The 23056-nt window shown below is 38.6% G+C and overlaps 1 protein-coding gene across 13 annotated transcripts in view; it reads right to left on the minus strand.

Moving 5' to 3' along the window:
- ATOSA (atos homolog A) overlaps nt 1-23056 on the minus strand; it is a 132974-nt gene that overhangs the window by 33043 nt on the left and 76875 nt on the right. For all 13 annotated transcript variants that reach the window (XR_013395585.1, XR_013395584.1, XR_001445904.3 and 10 more), the window contains one exon: nt 1396-1580. Coding sequence is in view for 9 of the 13 variants with exons in the window: in XM_015142273.3 (XP_014997759.3) it covers nt 1396-1580 (185 nt within the window). In the remaining 4 variants the exon portion in view is untranslated. The remainder of the gene's footprint in view (nt 1-1395; nt 1581-23056) is intronic.

Genomic DNA, 23056 nt, shown 5'->3' on the forward strand with positions numbered 1-23056 from the left:
GGCCAGGCTGATCTCAAACTCCTAACCTCAGGTGATCTGTCTACCTTGGCCTCCCAAAGTGCTGGGATTACAGGCATGAGCCACTGTGCCCCGGCTGTATTGAACATTTGTAATGCAAATTTTCTTGAGGAGTGTATCTTTGCTCTACCTTGTGGAAAAAGAACTGCTATATCCAATGTCTGACAGGCCTCTGAGTTGGCCCAGCCTTGACTACTTTATTAATTTCATCATTTCACAGGAAAGATTACTTCTTAAATCTGAACACCAAAATATTAAAAACTCATTTTCATTAAACACTCAAAATAAACAAGATCTTTTTTTTTTGAGATGGAGTCTCACTCTTGTTGACCAGGCTGGAGTGCAATGGCATGATCTTGGCTCACTGCAACCTCTGCCTCCCGGGTTCAAGCAATTCTCCTGCCTCAGCCTCCTGAGTAGCTGAGATTACAGGCACCCGCCACCACGCCCAGCTATGTTTTGTATTTTTAGTAGAGATGAGGTTTCACCGTGTTGGCCAGGCCAACCACTACGCCTGGCCTCAAAATAGACAAGATTTTAAAGTTTAAAATTTTGGATCACATTTGAGAAACTAATAAGTGGGAGAAAAATTCTTAAAGCAAATTGTTTGCTACCTACACCAAAATATTTTGAACAATGTTACACAAAAATCTTACCATTAAAAAAAAAGGAATACAAAAGGGAAATTGGTTAATGTGGGGAAAATAATCATAACAACATCAATTTACCAAATGAATAACAATACAAAGTGGAAGAGCCAGGGTTGAGATTCTAAAAATAAAGCAGGCCGGGCATCATGGTTCATGCCTGTAATCCCAGCACTTTGGGAGGCTGAGGAGGGCGGATCACGAGGTCAGGAATTGGAGACCAGTCTGGCAAATATGGTGAAACCCCATCTCTACGAAAAATACAAAAATTAGCCGGGTGTGGTGGCATGCGCCTGTAGTCCCAGCTACTCAGCAGGCTGAGGCAGAAGAATTGCTTGAACCCAGGAGGTGGAGGTTGCAGTGAGACAACATTGCGCCACTGCACTCCAGCCTGGGCGACAGGGCAAGACTCCATCTCCAATAAATAAATAAATAAACAAAGTAAAATCCAACAGCATAGATAGTCTTAAATCCAGCTTATGAGATGGCCGGTATGAAACTGGGTGCCCACCTCCCCACTGATCAGCAAAACTACCTGCAATGCCTTCAAGAGCCTTATTTGAGAGCTAAGTTTATTAGCTATGGTCCAGGATTTGGATTTTTTTCCCTTTATGATTATGATCAATTTTACATTGAAATGTGATAATTATAATTGTAATAAAATAAAGGTGATGATGAACATAAACTAGTTTATATAAAAGATATAAAGCATTCAACACAAGATTCTCACCTGGGCCAGCTTGTCACTACATTCATGTTTGGTAGTTACTGGGTAACAAGACTGTGCTGGAGGGCAATGAAAGCTTTCTGTTCGACCTTTTACAGAACATTCAGGTGTTCGTCCTTCTGTTATCAGCAAGGCCAAAGAGACCAAGAACTCCTCTGCATCATATTCAAAATATTCATCCAGAGTATCTGATATAAAAAAAGGGGCAAAGGGTCCTCAATTTAATGTACTCTTAGTAAGAACTCATCTGGTCTGCCTAAAATAACTAATGTCACATGACACATTTAAGAATATTCATTTAACAAAGAGTGAAAATAATAAAATCAAGACAATCAAAATATACTAAACTCTTGATTCACAAACTATACAGAAGTGAGGAGATGATGGATAATTCCAAATTCTAGTTGAACTGGTTAAAATTATGGAATTGTATTTATATAAACATTAGTTAAAACATTGAAGGTTTAGAAATACATTTATCATCCTATGATAATAATAATAATTATTATTTTTTTGAGACAGAGTTTCATTCTTTTTGTCCAAGCTGGAGTGCAATGGCACAATCTGGCTCACCGCAACCTCCACCTCCTGGGTTCAAGCGATTCTCCTGCCTCAGCCTCCCAAGTAGCTGGGATTATAGGCATGTACCACCATGAATGGCTAATTTTTGTATTTTTAGTAGAGACGGGGTTTTGCCATGTTGGTCAGGCTGGTCTCGAACTCCCGACCTCCGGTGATCTGCCCGCCTAAGCCTCCCATAGTGTTGGGATTACAGGCATGAGCCACTGCGCCTGGCCTATAATAATTATATTTTTGGGTCAGGTGTGGTGGCTTACTTTTCTAATTAAAAAGTAACACATTTTCTGAGAAATTTATAAAATTCAGAGAGTAAGACAAAAATAACTCATTTTTCAGAGATATCTATTTTAACTTTATAGCCTATAATAATTATATTTTTGGGTCAGGTGTGGTGGCTCATGCCTGTAATCCCAGCACTTTGGGAGGCTGAGGTGGGCAGATCACCCGAGGGTGGGAGTTCGAGACCAGCCTGACCAACATGGCGAAACCCAGTCTCTACTAAAAATACAAAAATCAGCTGGGTGCAGTGGTGCATGCCTGTAATCCCAACTACTTAGGAGGCTGAAGCAGGAGAATCGCTTGAACCCGGGAGGTGGAGGTTGCAGTGAGCCAAGATCGCCCCATTACACTCCAGCCTAGGCGACAGAGCAAGACTCTTGTCTCAGAAAAAAAAAAAAAAAATTATATTTTTGGATGTCAGGTACAATAGTTTTTGCACACAAATAATCACTAATAGCTAAAAGGTTAAAATGTCTTATGTCGTATTTTTAGCTAAGATGTTCTATTGCTATTATTTACATATTAGAAAAAGATATAGATCCACTGCATGTTTCTCTTTCTCTCCCCCTCCCTTCCTTTACTAGTTCCTTAGTTTCACAGCACTAATTCTGTGACATGAAAATTCATAGTCATGGGGTCCTCTGTGCTTTTACTATATAGTAGTAACAATTGCTAAGGAAGAAATGCTATACTTATCCAGCAGCGGCACAAAGCCTGATTTGCAATATGTGGAATGTGGTATTTTGGTTATTACAGTTTCAAACAATCTAATCTATAGATTTTTTTTTCATGTAGTTATGGTAATTTAAATATTTCTCACGCGTGCTCCTAGTTTTTTAACAGTTAATTTTAAAAACTGTTAACCCGCTATACAAGTTGTTCATACACAAAAGCGCACATACTATTCAATTTGTTGTATAATTTGTTGTACAAAAAGTTGCATTATCTCTGCCAATTAAGCAACAAATATTTCAAGTGCCTATTATACCTCAGGTAATAGGGGGACACAGAGTCATATGCACATAGTTCCTAGTTTTGAAACCTTTACAATTCAAAGAATTTTAAAAACAAACAGAACAATGCAGCATGAAATGGGAAGAGAGAAGGTGAATTTGAGCAGAGATTTCTTATAGAGAAAAGTATGCAAAAAGAAGGACTGGAGCCAGATTATGAAGAGCTTTGAAGGGTATGATGAAGAATGCTCTTTTCTAGCTTCAGGAAGGCTTATCAGAAAAGGAAGAAGCCTTAAAGTAAACTTTATTGAACTGGCATTTTAAGACCATTCAGAAAAGTTTCTCTAAAGTGACCATTTGGAACATATAAAATGACAGCCAACATTTGGTAATTTATCACTGTCAGTTCGAAGTACTTTCTACACATCAACTCATTTAATCCTCGGAGCAGCTCTAGAAGGTGAGGACTATTACTTCTATTTTTCAGATAAATGAAGCATGGAAAGGTTAAGTAACTTGCCCAAGATCATCAATTAGGAAGTAGCAAAGTTGAATTTGGAAGCTGGACAGTTTAGCTCCAGAACCTGGGCTCTAGTTCTATTCCCAGTCAATTCATTCAGTTTATCATACATCCCCAGGTTAAAAAATACATGGATCATACACTTTAAAAATTCTCAGAGCAGCAGACACAACAACCAAATACATACCATACTGTGATAACCACTCGTACAGACATTAGCAATCTATAAGAGCACAGACTGGTGGCCAGTAGTTGGGTAGGGGTATGTGGTGGAAGACAGTGGTGAGGAAAGGTTCTAAGGGGTATGTGGTGAAGACAGTGGTGAGGAAGGGTTCTACAGTAGTGACGTGTTGCTTGAGACAAGTCACTTACTGTTTTCTTCCATTAAATGAGGGTAACATCTGCCTAGTTGTCTGAAAGAGCTTTAGGAAGATCACGTAGAGCAAGATTTTAACAGTGGCCATTGTCAAGAGTGAACACCGGCAGCCTTCTTTAAGTTGTGTGACCCCTGGTTGGAAGTGATGGTTCATGCCTATAATCCTAGCATTTTGGGAGGCGGAGGCAAGAGAATCCATTGAGCCCAGGAGTTCGAGACCAGCCTGGGCAACACAGGGAGACCCTGTCTCTACTATATATACAAAAAAGTGTGACCCTGTTTCCCAACCCCACCAAAGCCAATTGATTCAAAGTGGGCACCTGACCCATCCTGGGTCAGTCTATTTCCCAAGACACTGGAGTTAGGATTCAGAGATGTTAGTTTGTCCCTATCTGCTATGACTTAAACTGAGGCAACGTACACCCAGGAGCTATGTAATGACCATAGACTGCCATGGGCATGGAACAGAAAATAAGAGAATGAAATAAGTTACATAGTGAATGAGAGAGAAAGGAGACTTTGTAGCCACAGAAAGCCAGAAAAAGTAGTTGCCTGATTCCTGACAATGTTCCAGTCCCTCATAAACCTACTGAGAGAGAACTCTGTATCCCTAGCAATCAATTCCTTTAAGCTTGTTGAGTGAATTATTTGTAATCAAAAGCACCTTGACTAGTAACTAAAATATAGTTATGAAATTAGAGAAGATAATCATCAAAAATAAAAAAATTGCTAGTCTATAAATGAGAACTGAGTGATGGGCTGAATCGAAATTCATATGTTGAAGCCTTAGCCGGCACTGTGACTCTATTTGGAAATAAGGCTTTTAGGAGGTAATTACAGTTAAATGAGGTCATAAGGGTGGTAATGCAGGTAGCTTTAAAAGAAGAGAAAGTGACCTCCTCTCTCCCTGCTTTCCCCCACCTCCCACAGCCCGCATGTGTCTCCCTCTCGCTTTCTTTCTCTTCAAGGAAAGGCCACATGAGCACACAGGGAGAAGGCAGCTGTCTGTGAGCCAGGAAGAGAGCTCTCACCAGGACCTGAACATGCTGGCACCCTGATCTTGGACTTCCAGCCTTCGGAAATGTGAGAAAATAAATTTCTGTTGTTTAAGCCGCCCAAGTCTATGGTATTTTATGGCAGCCTGAGCACAGTAAAACATTGAGGAAAATAAAACTTTCCAAAAATGTGACTATTTCAAAATTTAAATAATGATTTTCTAACTAAGAAGTAACACATTTACTGAGAAATTTATAAAATTCAGAGAGTAAGACAAAAATAACTCATTTTTCAGAGATATCTATTGTTAACTTAATAGCCTTGTTTTAAGCATATATACAACTTTTTTTTTTTTTTTGAGACGGAGTCTCGCTCTGTCGCCCAGGCTGGAGTGCAGTGGCCAGATCTCAGCTCACTGCAAGCTCTGCCTCCCGGGTTTACGCCATTCTCCTGTCTCAGCCTCCCGAGTAGCTGGGACTACAGGCGCCCGCCACCGCGCCCGGCTAGTTTTTTGTATTTTTTAGTAGAGATGGGGTTTCACTGTTTTAGCCAGGATGGTCTCGATCTCCTGACCTCATGATCCACCTGTCTCGGCCTCCCAAAGTGCTGGAATTACAGGCTTGAGCCACCGCGCCCGGCCGCATATATACAACTTTTAAAACAAACTTAGGTTCATACAATGTAGCTTTTAATCTTATTTTTCACATCACATTACATAGTCTCCACTTCTGAATAAATAAATATTATTTAAAATAAATAAATAAATATGTAAAATTTGTAAGAAAGCCCATAATTCTTTTAAAACCAAATCCACATAATTGTAACACATAATTGACTGACTACCTCTGCATTATCACCTTGGTATCAAGCATGACTCATCTGCAGGCCTCTACCCAGAGCATTAATGTATATGATCTCCCCAAATACTGTATACCAAAGCCTGGCTAAAAACTCATCATTGCCCTCATCTATTTTTCTTCACTCTTTTTTTTTTTTTTTGAGACAGAGTCTTGCTCTGTCACCCAGGTTGGAGCGCAGTGGCACATTACTGGCTCACTGCATACTCTGCCTCCCAGGTTCATGTTCACGCCATTCTCTGGCCTTAGCCTCCCGAGCAGCTGGGGCTACAAGCACCCACCACCATGCCCGGCTAACTTTTTTGTATTTTTAGTAGACATGGGGTTTCACTGTGTTAGCCAGGATGGTCTCAATCTCCTGATTTCGTGATCCGCCCACCTCAGCCTCCCAAAGTGCTAGGATTACAGGTGTGAGCCACCGCACTCAGCCCAATTTTTCTTCACTCTTAACAAGGATGTCTCTTAAAACTACTTTTTAAACACTACCACTACCACTATACATATCCTAAAGAGCACCTGATCATTTCTGCAGAGATAAAATTCTGCAAAACTAACAGGTTAGATTAGGAAAGGACATACAAAGTGGGGAAGAAGGTGGAGAAAGTGCAATGACTGAAAGAAAGATAGGCGACAGAGCAAGACTCTTGTCTCAGAAAAAAAAAAAAATTATATTTTTGGATGTCAGGTTCAATAGTTAGATCCAAAATAGTTATATTTTGGATGTCAGGTACAATAGATGACTCTATGACTTGTTATCCTCATGCCTGCAAAACTGCAATACATTTCCAAAGCTCCTAGAATGGAGTGGCTAACTCTTGCAGTAGGAATTATCAAGTTTAAAGTGATAAACACTGAACTGTTACAAAAGAGTATTTTCTTCTTCTTCTTTTTCGTTTTAGAGACAGGGTCTTGCTTTGTGGCCCAGGGTGGAGTGCAGTGGCGTGACCATGGCTCACTTTAACCTCAAACTCCTGGCCTCAAGCAATTCTCCCACCTTGGCCTCCCAAAGTGCTGGGATTACAGATGTGAGCCACTGCCCCAAGCCACTTTTAAATAATGTAACATTGGACTAAAATTTGGTTGCTTTGGTCATTGTCTCTGTGGGGGACAAACTAAACAAACTTCAAAACCATGACTGGAGTTTGCAATCCCTCAGATGATTTACTGAACTTAGGGTGTTAAATGTTTTTTTTTTTTTGGAGACAGAGTCTTGCTCTGTCACTCAGGCTGGAGTGCAGTGGTGCGATCTCAGCTCACTGCAAACTCCGCCTCCTGGGTTCATGCCATTCTCCTGCCTCAGCCTCCCGAGTAGCTGGGATTACAGGCGCCTGCCACCACACCCGGCTAATTTTTTGTATTTTTAGTAGAGATGGGGTTTCACCGTGTTAGCCAGGATGGTCTTGATCTCCTGACCCCGTGATTCGCCCGCCTTGGCCTCCCAAAGTGCTGGGATTACAGGCGTGAGCCAGGGCGCCCGGCAAGGGTGTTAAATGTTTAAATGAAAAATCTGAAACAAAGATTAGAGATGATACTAGTTATCTGTTAATTACTGGTGTAACTATTACATAAGTATTGAAAGGAATACTATGGATTATACAATGGTATTTTGAAACACATAAAATATTACCTAAGTACAAGTGATGTGTGATGACAACTTTTAGAAATTTGTCAAGAATGTCTAACTTTAATAAACGAGAATACTAAATCATAGTAGTGCTCAGAACAGTTACATTGTTATAGATTGTCCTTGAAAATTGGCAGTAAAAAATTTTTTTAAAGAAAAGTTACATCATTTTTTATAATGTCAACCTCTAAACACAACAGCAGAGTTTACTGAAGAATATGACCAATAATTGCGAAATATGTCGGACTAAAGAGAATTCAATAGATCTAATTTGATATTCTGAGGACACAGCTCACACTAGAAATAAAGTTTGATTTTAGAGCACCTGAAAAAGTCTACTTTTACAAAAAAAAAAAAAATGTTTCAAATCTAGACTAATATAAACTGCTAGGCCTTCTTACCAGTTTCGCATGTTAGAAGAAATAAATTATTTGGCCAGGTGCGGTGGCTTACTCCTGTAGCTCACTCCTGGAGGTGGATCACTTGAGGTCAGGGGTTTGAGACCAGCCTGACCAACATGGTGAAACCCTGTCTCTACTAAAAATACAAAAATTCGCCAGGCATGGTGGTGCATGTTTGTAATCCCAGCTACTTGGGAGGCTGAGATGGGAGGATCACTTGAACCCAGGAGGTGGAGGTTGCAGTGAACTGAGATTGCACCACTGCACTCCAGCCTGAGGGACAGAGAGAGACTGTCTTAAAAAAAAAAAAAGAAAAGAAAAATAAATTATTGGACATAAAATGTAATATTGAAGAGAACAGAAAGTATGTTATAAATTTTCACATGCTATGAAGGACAGATCACTGGACACCAGTGATTAACCAATGAAAACACAGTTCTGGGGGTCCCTCTACCTAAGACCTCAATGAGGATTGTGCTTGCACTAGGCTGTCTGGGAGCTATGATCAGACTGACTGCTTTTGCATGCTCTTCTGGTTCTGGAGTGTAGCAGCTTCTTAAAATTCCCCACCTGTTCTGTCCATCGAGAAAAGTGAACAACTTAGCCATTGGGAAAACTTTGAACAACTGGAGTGATCCGTAGACGAAACAGACTAAGAAGTAAATTCTTCACTGCTAGAGGTGTTCAAGGAAAGTTTCATAAACACTTGCCAGGGTGTGGCTGAAGAGATTTATGTAAGCGAGTGGCTCAATTAGGCTTGTTCTCAGGTTTTGTCCAACTCTGAGAATTTATGGTGCTTTGCTCTTCAGAAAAACCACAGGAGAGAGACCAGAACCACTAACTCCTTCTTGAGAGACTCTAACCAGGAGCCCAGCTGAAGCACTACTCATTATATACACACACTTCTTGATTTAGGAAAACAAACAAACAAACAAACCAGGATGGCTCAAAGCTACTTCAATGGGAGTGAAAGAAGAGTGTCTTTCCCATTGCTAGGCTGTTATATACGCCTGCCAGGGAAGGAGAAGGAGCCTAGGCCTCTTATGCCATGAATTAACATGGAAAAGGAGGCCTGGGAACAGCCTGGGGAATTGCTGCTAAGAAAGTTTATCTAAAAATAATGTCCAGCCAGGGGCAGTGGTTCATGCCTGTAATCCCAGCACATTGGGAGGCTCAGGCAGACTGATTGCTTGAGCTCAGGAATTCAAAATCAGCCTGGCAACCTGGCTAAACCCCATCTCTACAAAAATCAGCCGATGTGGTGGCACGCGCCTGCAGCTGCTCGGAAGGCAGATGAGGGAGGATCACTTGAGCCTGGAGGTTGAGGCTACAGTGAGCTGGGATTGTGCCATTGCACTCTAACCTGTGCAAGAGAGCGAGACTCTGTCTCAAAAAATAAAATAAAAATAAAAAGTGTCCTTTTTACTTCATGATGTACAACTGAGTATTGCGAATAAAAATTCTTCTATGAATTTATCCCCAGAAAATAACGGAAGACGTACACCAAGCCAAATGTCCAAGGATGTTTATGAAAACGTTTATACCAACTTAAAAAAATTGGCATCAACCTAAATATTCAACAATATGAGACTGGTTAAATATACTGTGGTTCAGTTAGATCTAAAATAATGACATATCTACTTTTGACAAGGAAACATATCTACAATGTAAGTAAAAACCTAATGTTTAAGAACAATGTTAGGATTATGTATCTGTGGAATCACAAGCATATATAAGCACAGACAGACATACATACAACAAAATATTATCAGTCCCATAAAGCAAACACATAATCCCATATACTAAATTGTAAATAAATCACTATTCTCTGACTAGCATTAGGTAAGTAACTCCTATTAACTGAAAAATAATATGCAATAAAAGCAGTCCCAGTGTCATATATTTTTAATTAATGAGTTACCACTTTTTGTAACCCCTACTGATATGGTTTGGCTCTGTACAAATCTCACCTTGAATTGTAATAATCCCCACCTGTCATGGGAGGGTCCCAGTGGGAGGTAACTGAATCATGGGGGTGGGTTTTTCCATTCTGTTCTTGTGATAGTGAATAAGTCTCCTAAGTCTCATGAGATCTGATGGTTTTATAAAGGGGAGTTCCCCTGCATATACTCTCTCTTGCCTGCTGCCACTTAAGATGTGCCTTTCACCTTCCGCCATGATTGTGAGGCCTCTCCAGCCACGTGGAACTGTGAGTCCATTAAACCTTTTTTTCTTTATAAATTATTCAGTCTTAGGTATGTCTTTATTAGCAGCATGAGAATACATGAATACACTTACTATTTGTTTTCTTTCTTTCTTTTTTTTTTGAGACAGAGTCTCATTCTATCACCCCGGCTGCAGGGCAATGACATGACCTTGGCTCACTGCAACCTCTGCCTCCGGGGTTCAAGCAATTCTCTTGCTTCAGCCTCCTGAGTAGGGATCACAGGTGCGCTTCACCATGTCCGGCTAATTTCTGTATTTTTAGTAGAGATGAGGTTTCATTATATTGGCCAGGGTGGTCTCAAACTCCTGACCTCAAGTGATCTACCAACCTTGGCCTCCCAAAGTGCTGGATTACAGGCATGAGCCACTGCACCAGGCCTACTATTTCTTAAAGTAGGTCATAGTTTGGTTACTTAATACTGGCATTTGTGAAGACACACACAGGTAACAGTATACTGGTTCTGGTATTGAGAAACCGGAACTTAGTATCTGAAACACTTTTTCTTTTTAAAAACAAATGTTTAAAAAAATTAGGTAAGAACTGGAATGTCAGTGAGATTCCATATGAGAAACATATGGAAATGAGATGAGGCACCTGAGAATGGATATTAAGAATTAGTGGAAGAGGTTATGCTCAAAGAATGGGACTCTCAGTTAACATAACCACTATGTAGGTACTAAGACTTCATTTATTCAACAAATACCATAAAAGTACCAGGTTCCAGGCACTTTTGTAGACAATGGGGCTTGGAGCTTATATTGTTGTGATGGCACAGAAAAACAAAAACAAATTAATAAAATATCAGATGCTAAGTACTATGCAATAATTATAAAAAGGATGATGTGATATGAGAATGATTCTGGCAATGCTTTCTATCAGGTGGTTAGGGAGGGCTTTTTGAAGCAGGTAACATTTCAGCTGAGATCTAAATGACAAGGAGCTAACCATTCAAAAATTAGGGGAAAGAGCATTCTGAGCAATGACAAAGGTGGGAACGAATGGGTCAAATCCCAGGAACTAGAAGGTGAATGAGGCTGAAATTGCAGTGGGGAGAGAGGGAAAGCAGTAAGAGATGGACATTTAGCTAGGCAGGGTGGCTCACACCCATAAACGCAACACTTTGGGAAACCAAGGTGGGTGGATTGCTTAAGCCCAGGAGTTTGAGACCAGCCTGGGCAACACAGTGAGACCCTGTCTTTATTTAAAATAACATAACATAACATAACATAACATAACATAACATAACATAACAAAACAATAAATAAAGCCAGGTGTGGTAACATGTGCCTGTGGTTCCAGCTACTTGCGAGGTTGAAGCAGAAGGACTGCTTGAGCCCAGGAGTTCAAGGCTGCAGTGAACTATGATTGCACCACTGTACTCCTACCTGGGCAACAGAGCGAGACCCTGTGTCAAAAAAAAAAGTTTAGAAAGGTGGTCAGGGACTAGATCATAAAGGATTTTGAAAATAGGGTAAAAAGTTTAGATTTTATTCCAAATGGAATGGGGAGCCATTAGAGGGTTTTAACTAGAGAAATGCATGATCCGATTTACATTTAAAATGATCACCCTGGCTGCTATGTGGATAAAAGAATAGGGGGAAAGAATGAAAGTAGCTATACTAATTAGGAGGTTATTATAGTTGTCTGGGGTTGTAGGTATAGCTTTGGGGATCACTGGCATTCAGATAGTATTTAGAATCAAGAGTTACCTAGAGGAGTATGTAGATAGAGGAGAGCAGGGAACTCATGACAGAGCCCTGGGGGCACTGCAACAATTAGAGAAGACGAGGAACAACAAAACGAGCTGTCAGGTATGGTATAATGGAAGCCTCGAGCGAATAGAAAGTTTCCAGGAGTGCATGATCAATGGTCTCAAACACTGGTGAAGTTTAATAAAATATAAACAAAGAAGTGACCATTGAATTTGACAATAAGGAAGTCACTGGTGACCTTGAAAATAGTGAGCTCAGTAGGCGGTGATGATGGAAGATTAGACAAATGTGACATACACTGTCTATTATTCTGCAGAGTATATATGATAAATGCAAAAGTCTACTTTCTTAGTCCTCTCTTAACACAATGGGCATTCATATAATACAATAGCCCTTTCTAGAAAAGTATTAAATATGCAATATCATCACTCATAGAAAATTATTTCCAAATCTCAAAATGAGACTAAAAGAAGTTTTAACTGCTTCCCTTCTAAGTCTATGGCACAGGTGGTAGGAGATTCTCCTGTATAATCCTGAAATTACTAAATTTTAATTTGTTTTAAATTTTTCTCGGAATTAAACTCTTCCTTTTTATCCTGAAAACAGTTACCTAGTTAGGTTCTTATTAATTTATACCTGAATTACTACAAGTTTCCTAGCTATTGTCTAGGACTCTAGGCACCTCCTTATCCATCTTGAATCCTAATGCAGATTAATCTTCCCAAAAAGCCATTCCATTACAATCCTCTCAAGCTTAAATGTTTTTGTTTTTGTTTTTTTTAACTTATCAAGCATGACTTCCTCCTCTCCTTCCCACGAACTCAAAGTTTTCTGGACTCCCACTCTTTTCTTTTTTTTTTTTTTTTTTTTTTTTTTTGAGACGGAGTCTCGCTCTGTAGCCCAGGCTGGAGTGCAGTGGCCGGATCTCAGCTCACTGCAAGCTCCGCCTCCCGGGTTCACGCCATTCTCCTGCCTCAGCCTCCTGAGTAGCTGGGACTACAGGCGCCCGCCACCTCGCCCGGCTAGTTTTTTGTATTTTTTAGTAGAGACGGGGTTTCACCGTGTTAGCCAGGATAGTCTCGATCTCCTGACCTCGTGATCCACCCGTCTCAGCCTCCCAAAGTGCTGGGATTACAGGCTTGAGCCACCGCGCCCGGCCCCACTCTTTTCCATGAAAAAACCCATTCCTAACTCCTTTCCACACTGATCTTTGACTTACTTTGTACTCTTCCCCAGAATTTACAGAAGCCATCTAGGCTATAAATGGTTACTGTAGGGTGTTGGTGTACCAACCAAAGGTCATGAATTTCACCTTCTCATGGGTAAATTTCACTCTGTTCCACGGACAGACTGTACTGTTAACTTCAGCCAAACTTCTCCAAAACTTAGGGCATTAATCACAAATGTGACCATGAAAAAGGAAAGGACATATCAGTGCAAATGAACCACATTCAGGAAAAATTCAGCACGATTTGACAGCTCTCTAGTTATATCAACCTATTCATTTTTTTAGAATTTTCTTAACATGTTATGGACGTATATCTACTAATGGGTTAAATTTCACAATCACTGAAATATTTTTGGCTTCTCATTTATGTGTTCCAGTCTCAAAGGAATATGTTATGTGTACCTGTTTTTTTTTTTTTTTTTTTTTGAGACGGAGTCTTGTTCTGTCACCCAAGCTGGAGTGCAGTGGTGCGATCTTGGCTCACTGCAACCTCTGCCTCCTGGGTTCAAGTGGAGTTTCCTGTCTCAGCCTCCAGAGTAGCTGGGATTACAGGCACCTGCCACCATACCCAGCTAATTTATTTTTATTTTTAGTAGAGATGGGGTTTTACCATGTTGGTCAGGCTGGTCTCAAACTCCTAACCTCACGTGATCCACTCATCTTGGCCTCCCAAAGTGCTGGGATTACAGGTATGAGCCACTGCACCTGGTCATGTGTACCTGTTTTAAGTGAGAATTGTAAAGGATCTTAGAAATCATCTTAGCCTAACCTACTTTACTTCCAGATGAGGAAAATAAGGTACAAAGACATCAACTTCCTTGCTTCAATAATATACTAAAAACCAGGCAATAGCGAACTACAATTCAAGTTTCTCAATACCTAGTACAAGTCATTTTATATACCATGAAAAGTCTTCAAGCAGAGAATAAGAGGCAAAGCTGACATTAGTGACAAGTGTGAAAAACAGTGGCCACGGCTATAAGTGAAACAGCAATTTTATGTGTACACTATTATTTTATTATTAGTTATACATAAATATTCTCATCTACAGAACAGTATTTTCTAATATGAAAATACTCTCTATTCTTGGTCTTGTTAATCCACAACAAAATTTATTTATTTTAATCCTCAGCACTCTATCATGAAAAAAGACAAGTGATCAACTTATCAAGTATGATAAATAACAAATTTATCACAGACTGACTTTTAAAAGCAGTTTTCTGAACTTGAGCATGGTTTGTTTAGATTCAACCAAGTATCTCTGCTCTACACCTACACAATAACCACCAAAGTTCAAAATTATGACTAAAACACTGTAATATCATAAGGTGCCATCTAAAAAAACAAGTTATATGTTTTTACGGTAATCTAGCTCTTTGAAAATTGGCTATTAAATTCATTGTCATGTAAAACCCAAACATTCAATTAAACAAAGATGATCCCCATCAACCTGAGTTGTGAATTGTTTTATCAAGTTAGTCCTCATGAAGCATCATAGAGCAGTAGTAAAGGGCTCAACTCTGAAGTCTGTCTGAAGTCTGTCAACCAGCTCTGCTACTTGCTAGTTGTTTGGATTTTACACAACATCTCTTTCCTCAGTATTTCACCTAATTAAATGGGGATAATAGTATCAACTTTCAGAGGGCAGTTACAAGGATTATTATTTATGTAACTTTTAGAATGCTGCATGTGTTTGTTAAATTTAAAATAAAACTAAATGCTATGATACACATCTTTCCCCATTTTACAGATGAGAATGCTAAATTTATAAAATCATTTGCCCAAGGCCACACACTTTACCAGTAAGTGGAGGATCATCTTGAAGCCCATTGGTATTACATGAATTCAGACAGTTACTCCTTTTGTTCCGCATGTCTCCCCTTTCTAAAGCTCTCAATTTAAGTACTATGGGAAAAGTCTAGATCATGTGGTTCCAGAAACAAGAGGATATCCAACTTAGAAACATTATCCTTATAATGCATGGCAAAACAGTACAATTACATCTGGTTATATATAAAGTGTTTTAATGTTCTGCTTTGTGCATTAAAAAACACCTAGAGTTAATTAAAACTAAGCTTGGTCCCTTTATCATCAAAGGGAAATAAGCAGCTTCTGTGGGAGAAAAGATAAGGGAAAGCTGGAAAAAAAAAAAAAAAAAAAGAGAGAGAGAGAGAGAAAGGCTAAGAGGTTTTTTTTTGTTTTTTTTTTTTTGTTTTTGTAGAATTCAGGATATATTTTCATTAATTTACAGGTGAGGAAATTGGACTTCAGAGAGGTAAAGTGATTTGCTCAGGCATACACAGCAACATAATGGTAAAGGGGGCCTTAAACCTAGGTCTCTCGTGTAGGGAAAATGTCAGAAATTTGGGGATTTATTTCCAAATCTCATCCAGTGTGCCAAACTCCACCCCCTGTTATTAGTTCAACTCCAGTTCTGGCTCAGGGAAGAATTATGGAAAGAGTTCAGAGAGAACATGAAGCTTTAGGTATTTGTTGGTTTACTGTCAAGGTCATTCTTGTTGCCTATTCTGTACTAGTTATTCAGCCTCTTGAGGTTTGATCGGTGTCCTTACTGTAAAACATGTTGGTATTTAATTCCCAATCCCAGTTTTCCTATGAATTCTAACTAGGTTTTCCAGTTCTCTATTCTGCTTTCCTGCCAGAATGCTTTGTTTCTCTGCCCATGCAACCCTTCTGACTCCTATTTTTGTCAATGAGGCATAACATTAGTTGTGTTTCCTCAATGTCAACCATATTTGATAGACTCCTGTTTGCCAGAGTCACCCAAATTCTAAACCTGATACTTTCAAAGTTGCAAAAGAAGGCCTGTGAATGAGTTAGAAAATATCTAAGAGGGAAGGGAAGGAGAAGGGTAGACAACTTAACTGAAGAGTACCCTGTCACAAACTGCACATTTTTCAATGAAGAAACTGAAAATTTGCCAACTTCTAATCACTGATTTCAGGTAATTTCAATTATCTTATTGTAATAGCCTGTTTGCCTCTAACTCGACTATAAACTCTATGAGCAAAGAGGCCAGGTCTAAATATTCATCATTTTATTACCAGTGCCTAGGACACTGCTTGACACATAGGAAGTACTCAGTAAATATACAAGCAAAATGAAAGCAGGCATAAAAGTGTAGTGATTTAGCTTAGCTTATTGAAAGGCACTAGCACTTGTAAATCAACTTTGATCTATCCTGAAGTATGACCAGCTGAAGAATTCACACATTATAAGACAGGCAAACTCAGATTATTAGCCCTACATTAAGGGAGAAAAAATGTCAGATTGAAGGTGGTCAGAACACATAAGAAGTCCTTTTGCTTTTATTTTACTATGATTTTTAAAAACAGAATTTAACTTATTCACACTGATTTTAATAAAGAGTTGTTAACACACACAGGACTGAAATGATTACATTCATGTATGTTCCTGGGCCTCAGCCATCAGCATCTCAAGAGAATTTATAATGCCACTTAATAGCCAATTCTGCCATCTGATAGTGTCTTCAACAAAATGCTAAAAGTAGGTCCCTTTCAACCTCAAGTAATTTTGAGAGGCAGATTTCATCACACTAAATCTCACAGAAGCCAAAGGAAAAATCTTTGGCTAATTCTCTAATTGCTAATTCTCGATTGTGAATAATTACGACAACTAGAATCACCAATGGAAATGAAGGAAAGAAAAGCAGGCTTGGTGACTGACAAGACATGCGGGAAGTTGGAATTTAATTCTTTCCAGTGCTCTAAAATGTCTCTTAGATATATCTAATGCTGTTCTTCATGTCTGCAGACATTCTATCAGGCCCACACACACTCTTAAGATGATTATGAACAAAATCAATATAAAATATTCACTCAATGATTTTTAGATATTTTAAGATTAATAGTATTTTATAAAGCTCTTTGAGCTTCTTGGAACAACGAATCTAAGTAACGTTAAAATCCAAGTATTTCTAGACAAAAGACTTAAAAAGAACCTAAGAGAATTCTGGAAACACAGAAGATGCTCCTCTGATATGAGCCATGCCAGGGCTGTGTACTCAGAACTCAGGCCACACTGATTTTCTGTGACGTTCTCTAAGTCAATTACAGCTAAGTAATAAAATGGGTACTAATACCTTTCTCACTTTTGTAAATACTGCAAAACGTAAAACAGTAATTACTTGTCAATCTGAATTTGTTACCATAACTATTTACTACAGTAATTTAACAACTACAGTGTGATATCGTTTTTGAAAAACACTATCCTAGATACAGCAAAACTTTTAAAAAGGCATATTTTAATGTTATTTAAACTCCTCAAATGATATTATGAATAGATTAAAAGCTTACATGACAAAGAAATGAATGTCATGTGATTAGTTTTTATGTATCTTCCATTAAAATAATTTTAACTACTTAAATTGCTATGAAAGTATAACGCAAAACAAAAACTCTATTTCAATAATAGTACAATTGATGACTTCATTAAATAAATTTCCATCTATTTCATGCAACTACTTAATTTTTCACTCAATTGTTAACAAATATATTTTCTAGACCACAAAAATCTGAAGCTAAGGAAGGTAAATCTCCCCCTTTATACAATCCTGAAAGGCCATTCTCTTCCCAGAAAACTAAAATTGGCTGCCATAACAAACGTCTTCCCCTCGCCATTTCAAATTCTTAATTATAGAAAGTCTTCAATCTGTAAGTGCTGTCCACATTCCCTTCCTGGCTGTTTAACAATTCAAACGTAAGTCATTGGTAAGGGTTTTTTTGGTTTGCTTTTAACTAAAGGTTTTTAAAAAAATTCACTATCATGTTAGAGGTCATATAAAGACGTTTTAAGAGCAGTTTTAAGTTTACAGCAAAACTGAGTGGCAAGTACAGAGATTACACCCGCTCCCCAACACCTGTATGGCCTCCTCCATTATGAACAACCCCAAAAGAGTGGTACATTTGTTACACTTGATGAACCTACACTGACACATCATAATCACTCAAAGTCCATAGTTTATGTTGGGGTTCACTCAGGATGTCATATATTTTCTGGGTTTGGAAAAATGTTAATGACATGTATCCACCATGATAGTATCATACAGAATCCTTTCATGCCCTAAAAGCCTCAGTGGAGGTAAGGGTAGTTAAAAAAAAAAAAAAAGCCAGGCATGGCGGCTCATGCCTGTAATCCCAGCACTTTGGGAGGCTGAGGCGGGCGATCATGAGATCAGGAGTTCGAGACCAGCCTGGCCAACATGGTGAAACCCCGTCTCTACCAAAAATAAAAAAATTACCTGGGTTTGGTGGCGGGCACCTCTAATCCTGGCTACTCGAGAGGCTGAGGCAGGAGAATCGCTTAAACCCGGAAGGCAGAGGTTGCAGTGAGCTGAGATTGCGCCACTGCATTCCAGCCTGGGCAACAGAGCAAGACTCTGTCTAAAAAAATTAAAAAATAAAAAAACAGAAAAGACTAGAAGGATAAGTAACTAAGAATTGAAATCAAAACGAAGACCTTTGTAGGTATGATATGCTTCATAATTTTAAAAAATTTACATTGTCTCACGTATGACAAAATAAACCTGTTTTTAAAATTTCAGCATGTATATGGAAAACTGAAGTCTGGGAATTCTGCACAACATCTCACTCTTGCCAAGGTCTCACTGTTTGTAAGGCAGTACTAGTTAGTGAAAAATAATCACTGTGCTGGATTTCATGAGGTCCACATTCTCCCTATTAACTCTTTTGTTCTATGTTTCTTTAACCATCGAAGTACACCACTTCTTTTTTTTTTTTTTTTGAGACGGAGTCTCGCTCTGTCGCCCGGGCTGGAGTACAGTGGCCGGATCTCAGCTCACTGCAAGCTCCGCCTCCCGGGTTCACGCCATTCTCCTGCCTCAGCCTCCCGAGTAGCTGGGACTACAGGCGCCCGTCACCTCGCCCGGCTAGTTTTTTGTATTTTTTTTTTTTTTTAGTAGAGACGGGGTTTCACTGTATTAGCCAGGATGGTCTCGATCTCCTGACCTCGTGATCCGCCCGTCTCGGCCTCCCAAAGTGCTGGGATTACAGGCTTGAGCCACCGCGCCCGGCCTGAAGTACGCCACTTCTTAAAAAAAACTTCCAACTTTAAGATTTTATGAGTTGATGAAAATATTAAGGTGAAGAATTATGGTATAAAGGGAAAAAAGATAATATTCAACTTATAATATTGTTTAACTTTCCATAGGATACAAAGCTGATAAATCCAAGTAATAAGACAAACACCTAAGCCTGTGTGTTATGGTAAATTAGTTTGCCATACATATATAATTTCTAGAAAGCATTTTATATTTTTTAATGTAAGAAACAAGTTTTAAAGCAAGCAACATATCTCAAATTGAACACCCAAACTGAAAGCTACAGACAAAAAGTTAGATTTCCTTGTTGGCAGGACAGATAACTAAAATGTTCTAAAACACAATGCTGACCCAATAAATTGCATAGTCCAAAATGTGTTTTGAAATTGAATAGGCAGTCCTTTACTTTTACATGAGCATAATATTTACTTTGGGGATAAATGTCAGTAAATATGCAATAGAGCTATTCCATCATAAAGTTGTACAATTATCACTTGTTTCACTGGGGCATTACCTGCATTGTGTAATGTAGTTCTCTAGAAGTCATGGACTTCCTTGTTTGTGGCAGAATTTAAATCAATTCTATTGGCAAGTGAATCCTTTTTACAAACTGTTATTATTTACTTATTTAATATGGTTATTACCCATCTGCTTTCTGTAAATTCCACAGGGGCAGAGATTTTGGTCAGTTCTGCTGACTAACACAGATCTAACATCCGGAAACTATGACTGGTACATGATAGGCACTCAGAAATATTTGTGGAAGTGATTAATTCTACATTATGAGGAAGCTAGCTATATAAATCAATACTACACCTAGCCAAGAATAATGATGGTATTTTCTTTTTGTTTTTCTTTTTTTTGGAGACAGTCTTGCTCTGTTGCCTAGGCTGCAGTGCAGTAGAACAATCATAGCCCATTGTAACCTCAAACTCCTAGACTCAAGCGATCCTCCTACCTCAGCCTCCCAAGTAGAAAGGACTACAGGAATGTGCCATCATGCCCAGCTATTTTTTTAAACTTTTCTGTAGAGACAGGAGCCTTGCTATGTTGCCCAGGTTGGTCTCAAACTCCTGGCCTCAAGTGATCCTTCAGCTTCAGCCTCCCAAAGTGCTGGGATTACAGGTATAGGCTGACAGTGCTGGGAATACATTGCACCTGACCAGACAGTATTTCTTAAATAATTTTCCCTTCATTATAGGAAGGTAGCTGTATACCCATTGACTAAAAACATCTTAAAGTGGAAAAGACTAATTTCATCTGAATTTTAGTTCATGATACTGTTCAAAAGTTACAGTGCCTCAATTTAGTGAGCATAAAATATTGACTACAACTTAAGCAAGTAGTTCTCTTAATCCTTATTTCTCTAGTAAGAGATGATCTATTGCTTGAGAACCATGTTGCTTATAATAATTTCTTCTGTTTGTTTAATAACACCATAAAGGTTAATTTTACTAAGGGTTAAATAAGATTCCAAAATTATAACTAATCTTATACCTGAAATATTGAAATCTGATACTTTTCTATGGAACTGTGATGGTGAGACACTGTAGCATAACTAGGAGAAAAGAATAGGCTTTTTTGATCAAGTAGGCATAAATCCAAATACCGAGTAACTCTGGGAAAGGTGAAATAATAATTCTTGCCCCTGAGAAATTTATGGGGAAAAAAAACTCTGCCCTTTGATTTTTGGCACACTTTGCTATGATAGGAATTATTAGATTAGTTTTCAGTTAATATTTGACCTTTAAATAGCAAGCCCAGTGTAGCTGACAAGTATTTATTTTAAAACTGACTATAAACCTACTGCTCCATACAGTCAGAAGATATTCTTAGCAAAGCTTTTATATAAAGGACCAGAATATAAATTAAGAAACTACTGATTTCATGAAGTATTTCATTCATAATATATTTTGTTCAAGGAATGTCATGAAGCATAAAATCTTCCCCCCTTAAGAAATGAAATGGGATTATATGTAACATAACTGATGGCCAAGGAGAAGTGATAACTAAAATTCATACAAAAGATTTGAAAATAAAATTGTCCTTTAATAACTATTTTGTAACTGTGGTAAGTAAAACATTTACTGTAGAATTCAATTTTACAAAGAAGGGAGTAAGATCCAGTAAGTTCAATCTGAGCAAGTTCAGGCATGTTAGTTCATTTCTTCATTTATGAAATGGGAATGATATGTGTAGGGGAGAAGGGAACCTTTTCTCTTTATTCAGGTTGGGCCTGTATACATAGAGAGGACAGGACTTTACCATAAGCCTTATCTTCCTACTAGGTGATAGGCTGGAGGGAAAACCTGATTTCTATATTCACTCCTTTTATGAATTTTTCCACAAGGCTGGTGGGGTGGCTAACTGACTGTGAAAATCACTGGGCTGTTTTCAGCCAGGACAGAGTAACAGATCTAATTTATTCTCACACTTTAAACCACTCAAAATACATAAAAGAACTGTTTTCAGACATTGACCAGCAGACAGGACAGGACTGTTATCTCAGATGGGGAAATAAACGGGTGAGCCCAACAACTGCCCCACCTTACTGTCTGGAGCAAGTTTCCAGACTGAAGCACTGGGAAAGCCACACAGAGGCCAGCAGTCTCCCTAAATTGATGGCAAAAGAATGAGAAGGGAAGGTTCTAAGCAGTTAAAGCACTGAAGAGGAGAGAGTAGCACACAGAAAGCAAGCTCCAGAGAAATGGAGAGCAGTGAAAGAAAAAAATCCCATCAATTAGATTTAAAAAAACAAAGCAGAATACCTTTTTAGACATCAAAACACCGAAAAAAAATCACTATCAGCAGACCCGCACTATCAAGGAAGTTCTTCTGACAGAAGGAAAATAACATTATCTACACAAAGAGCACTGGAAATCACAAAATCATGTAGGTAAATATAATTTTTTCTAAGTTTTAAAATCACTTTTAAATATAATTATTTAAAGGAAAAATAATCATAATGCATTGTGGGATTTATAACAGTCTAGATATAAAATGCGTAACGATAGCATAAAGGCCCAAAGAAAGTGAAATGGAAAGTTCTTACACTATACACAAAGTGGCATATTATTGCTTGGAGGTAGCCTATAACAAGTTAAAAATAATGTGCACCCTAAAGTAACTAGTAGTAAAAAACAAAACAAAACCCAAGAGGTATAACTAAGAAGTTAACAAATGAGATAAAATAGAATTTAAAAAAAATCCAAAGAGCTCAGAAAAAGAGTGAAAAAGGGGCCAGGCACAGTGGTTCACGCCTGTAATCCCACCACTTTGGGAGGCCAGGCCGGGCAGATCACTTGAGGTCAGGAGTTCGAGACCAGCCTGGCCAACATGTTGAAACTGTCTCTACTAAAAATACAAAAATTAGTCAGGCATAGTGGCGTAAGCCTGTAATCCCAGCTACTTGGGAGTCTGAGGCAGGAGACTCGCTAGCCAAGATTGCACCACTGCACTCCAGCCTGGGCAACAAAGTGAGTAAAAAAGAAAAAGAGAGAAAAAGGCACAAAGAAAGATGGGACAAATAAAATTGTAAGATAGTGGATTTAAGCCCATCTATATCAACAATCACCTTAAATGTGAATGGTATAAGCATCTTATTAAAAGGCAGAGGTTGTGAGATTAGATTTTTTTTTTTAAAAGCCAGACACAACTATATGCTACTTACAAGATGTCAATTTTTCTTTCTTTTTCTATCTTTCTTTCTTTCTTTTTTTTTTTTTTTTTTATTTTTGAGACAGAGTCTTGCTCTGTTGCCCAGGCTGGAGTGCAGTGGCATGATCTTGGCTCACTGCAACCTCTGCCTCCCG

The sequence above is a fragment of the Macaca mulatta genome, chromosome 7 (genome assembly GCF_049350105.2).
Source record: "Macaca mulatta isolate MMU2019108-1 chromosome 7, T2T-MMU8v2.0, whole genome shotgun sequence".
NCBI lineage: Eukaryota > Metazoa > Chordata > Mammalia > Primates > Cercopithecidae > Macaca > Macaca mulatta.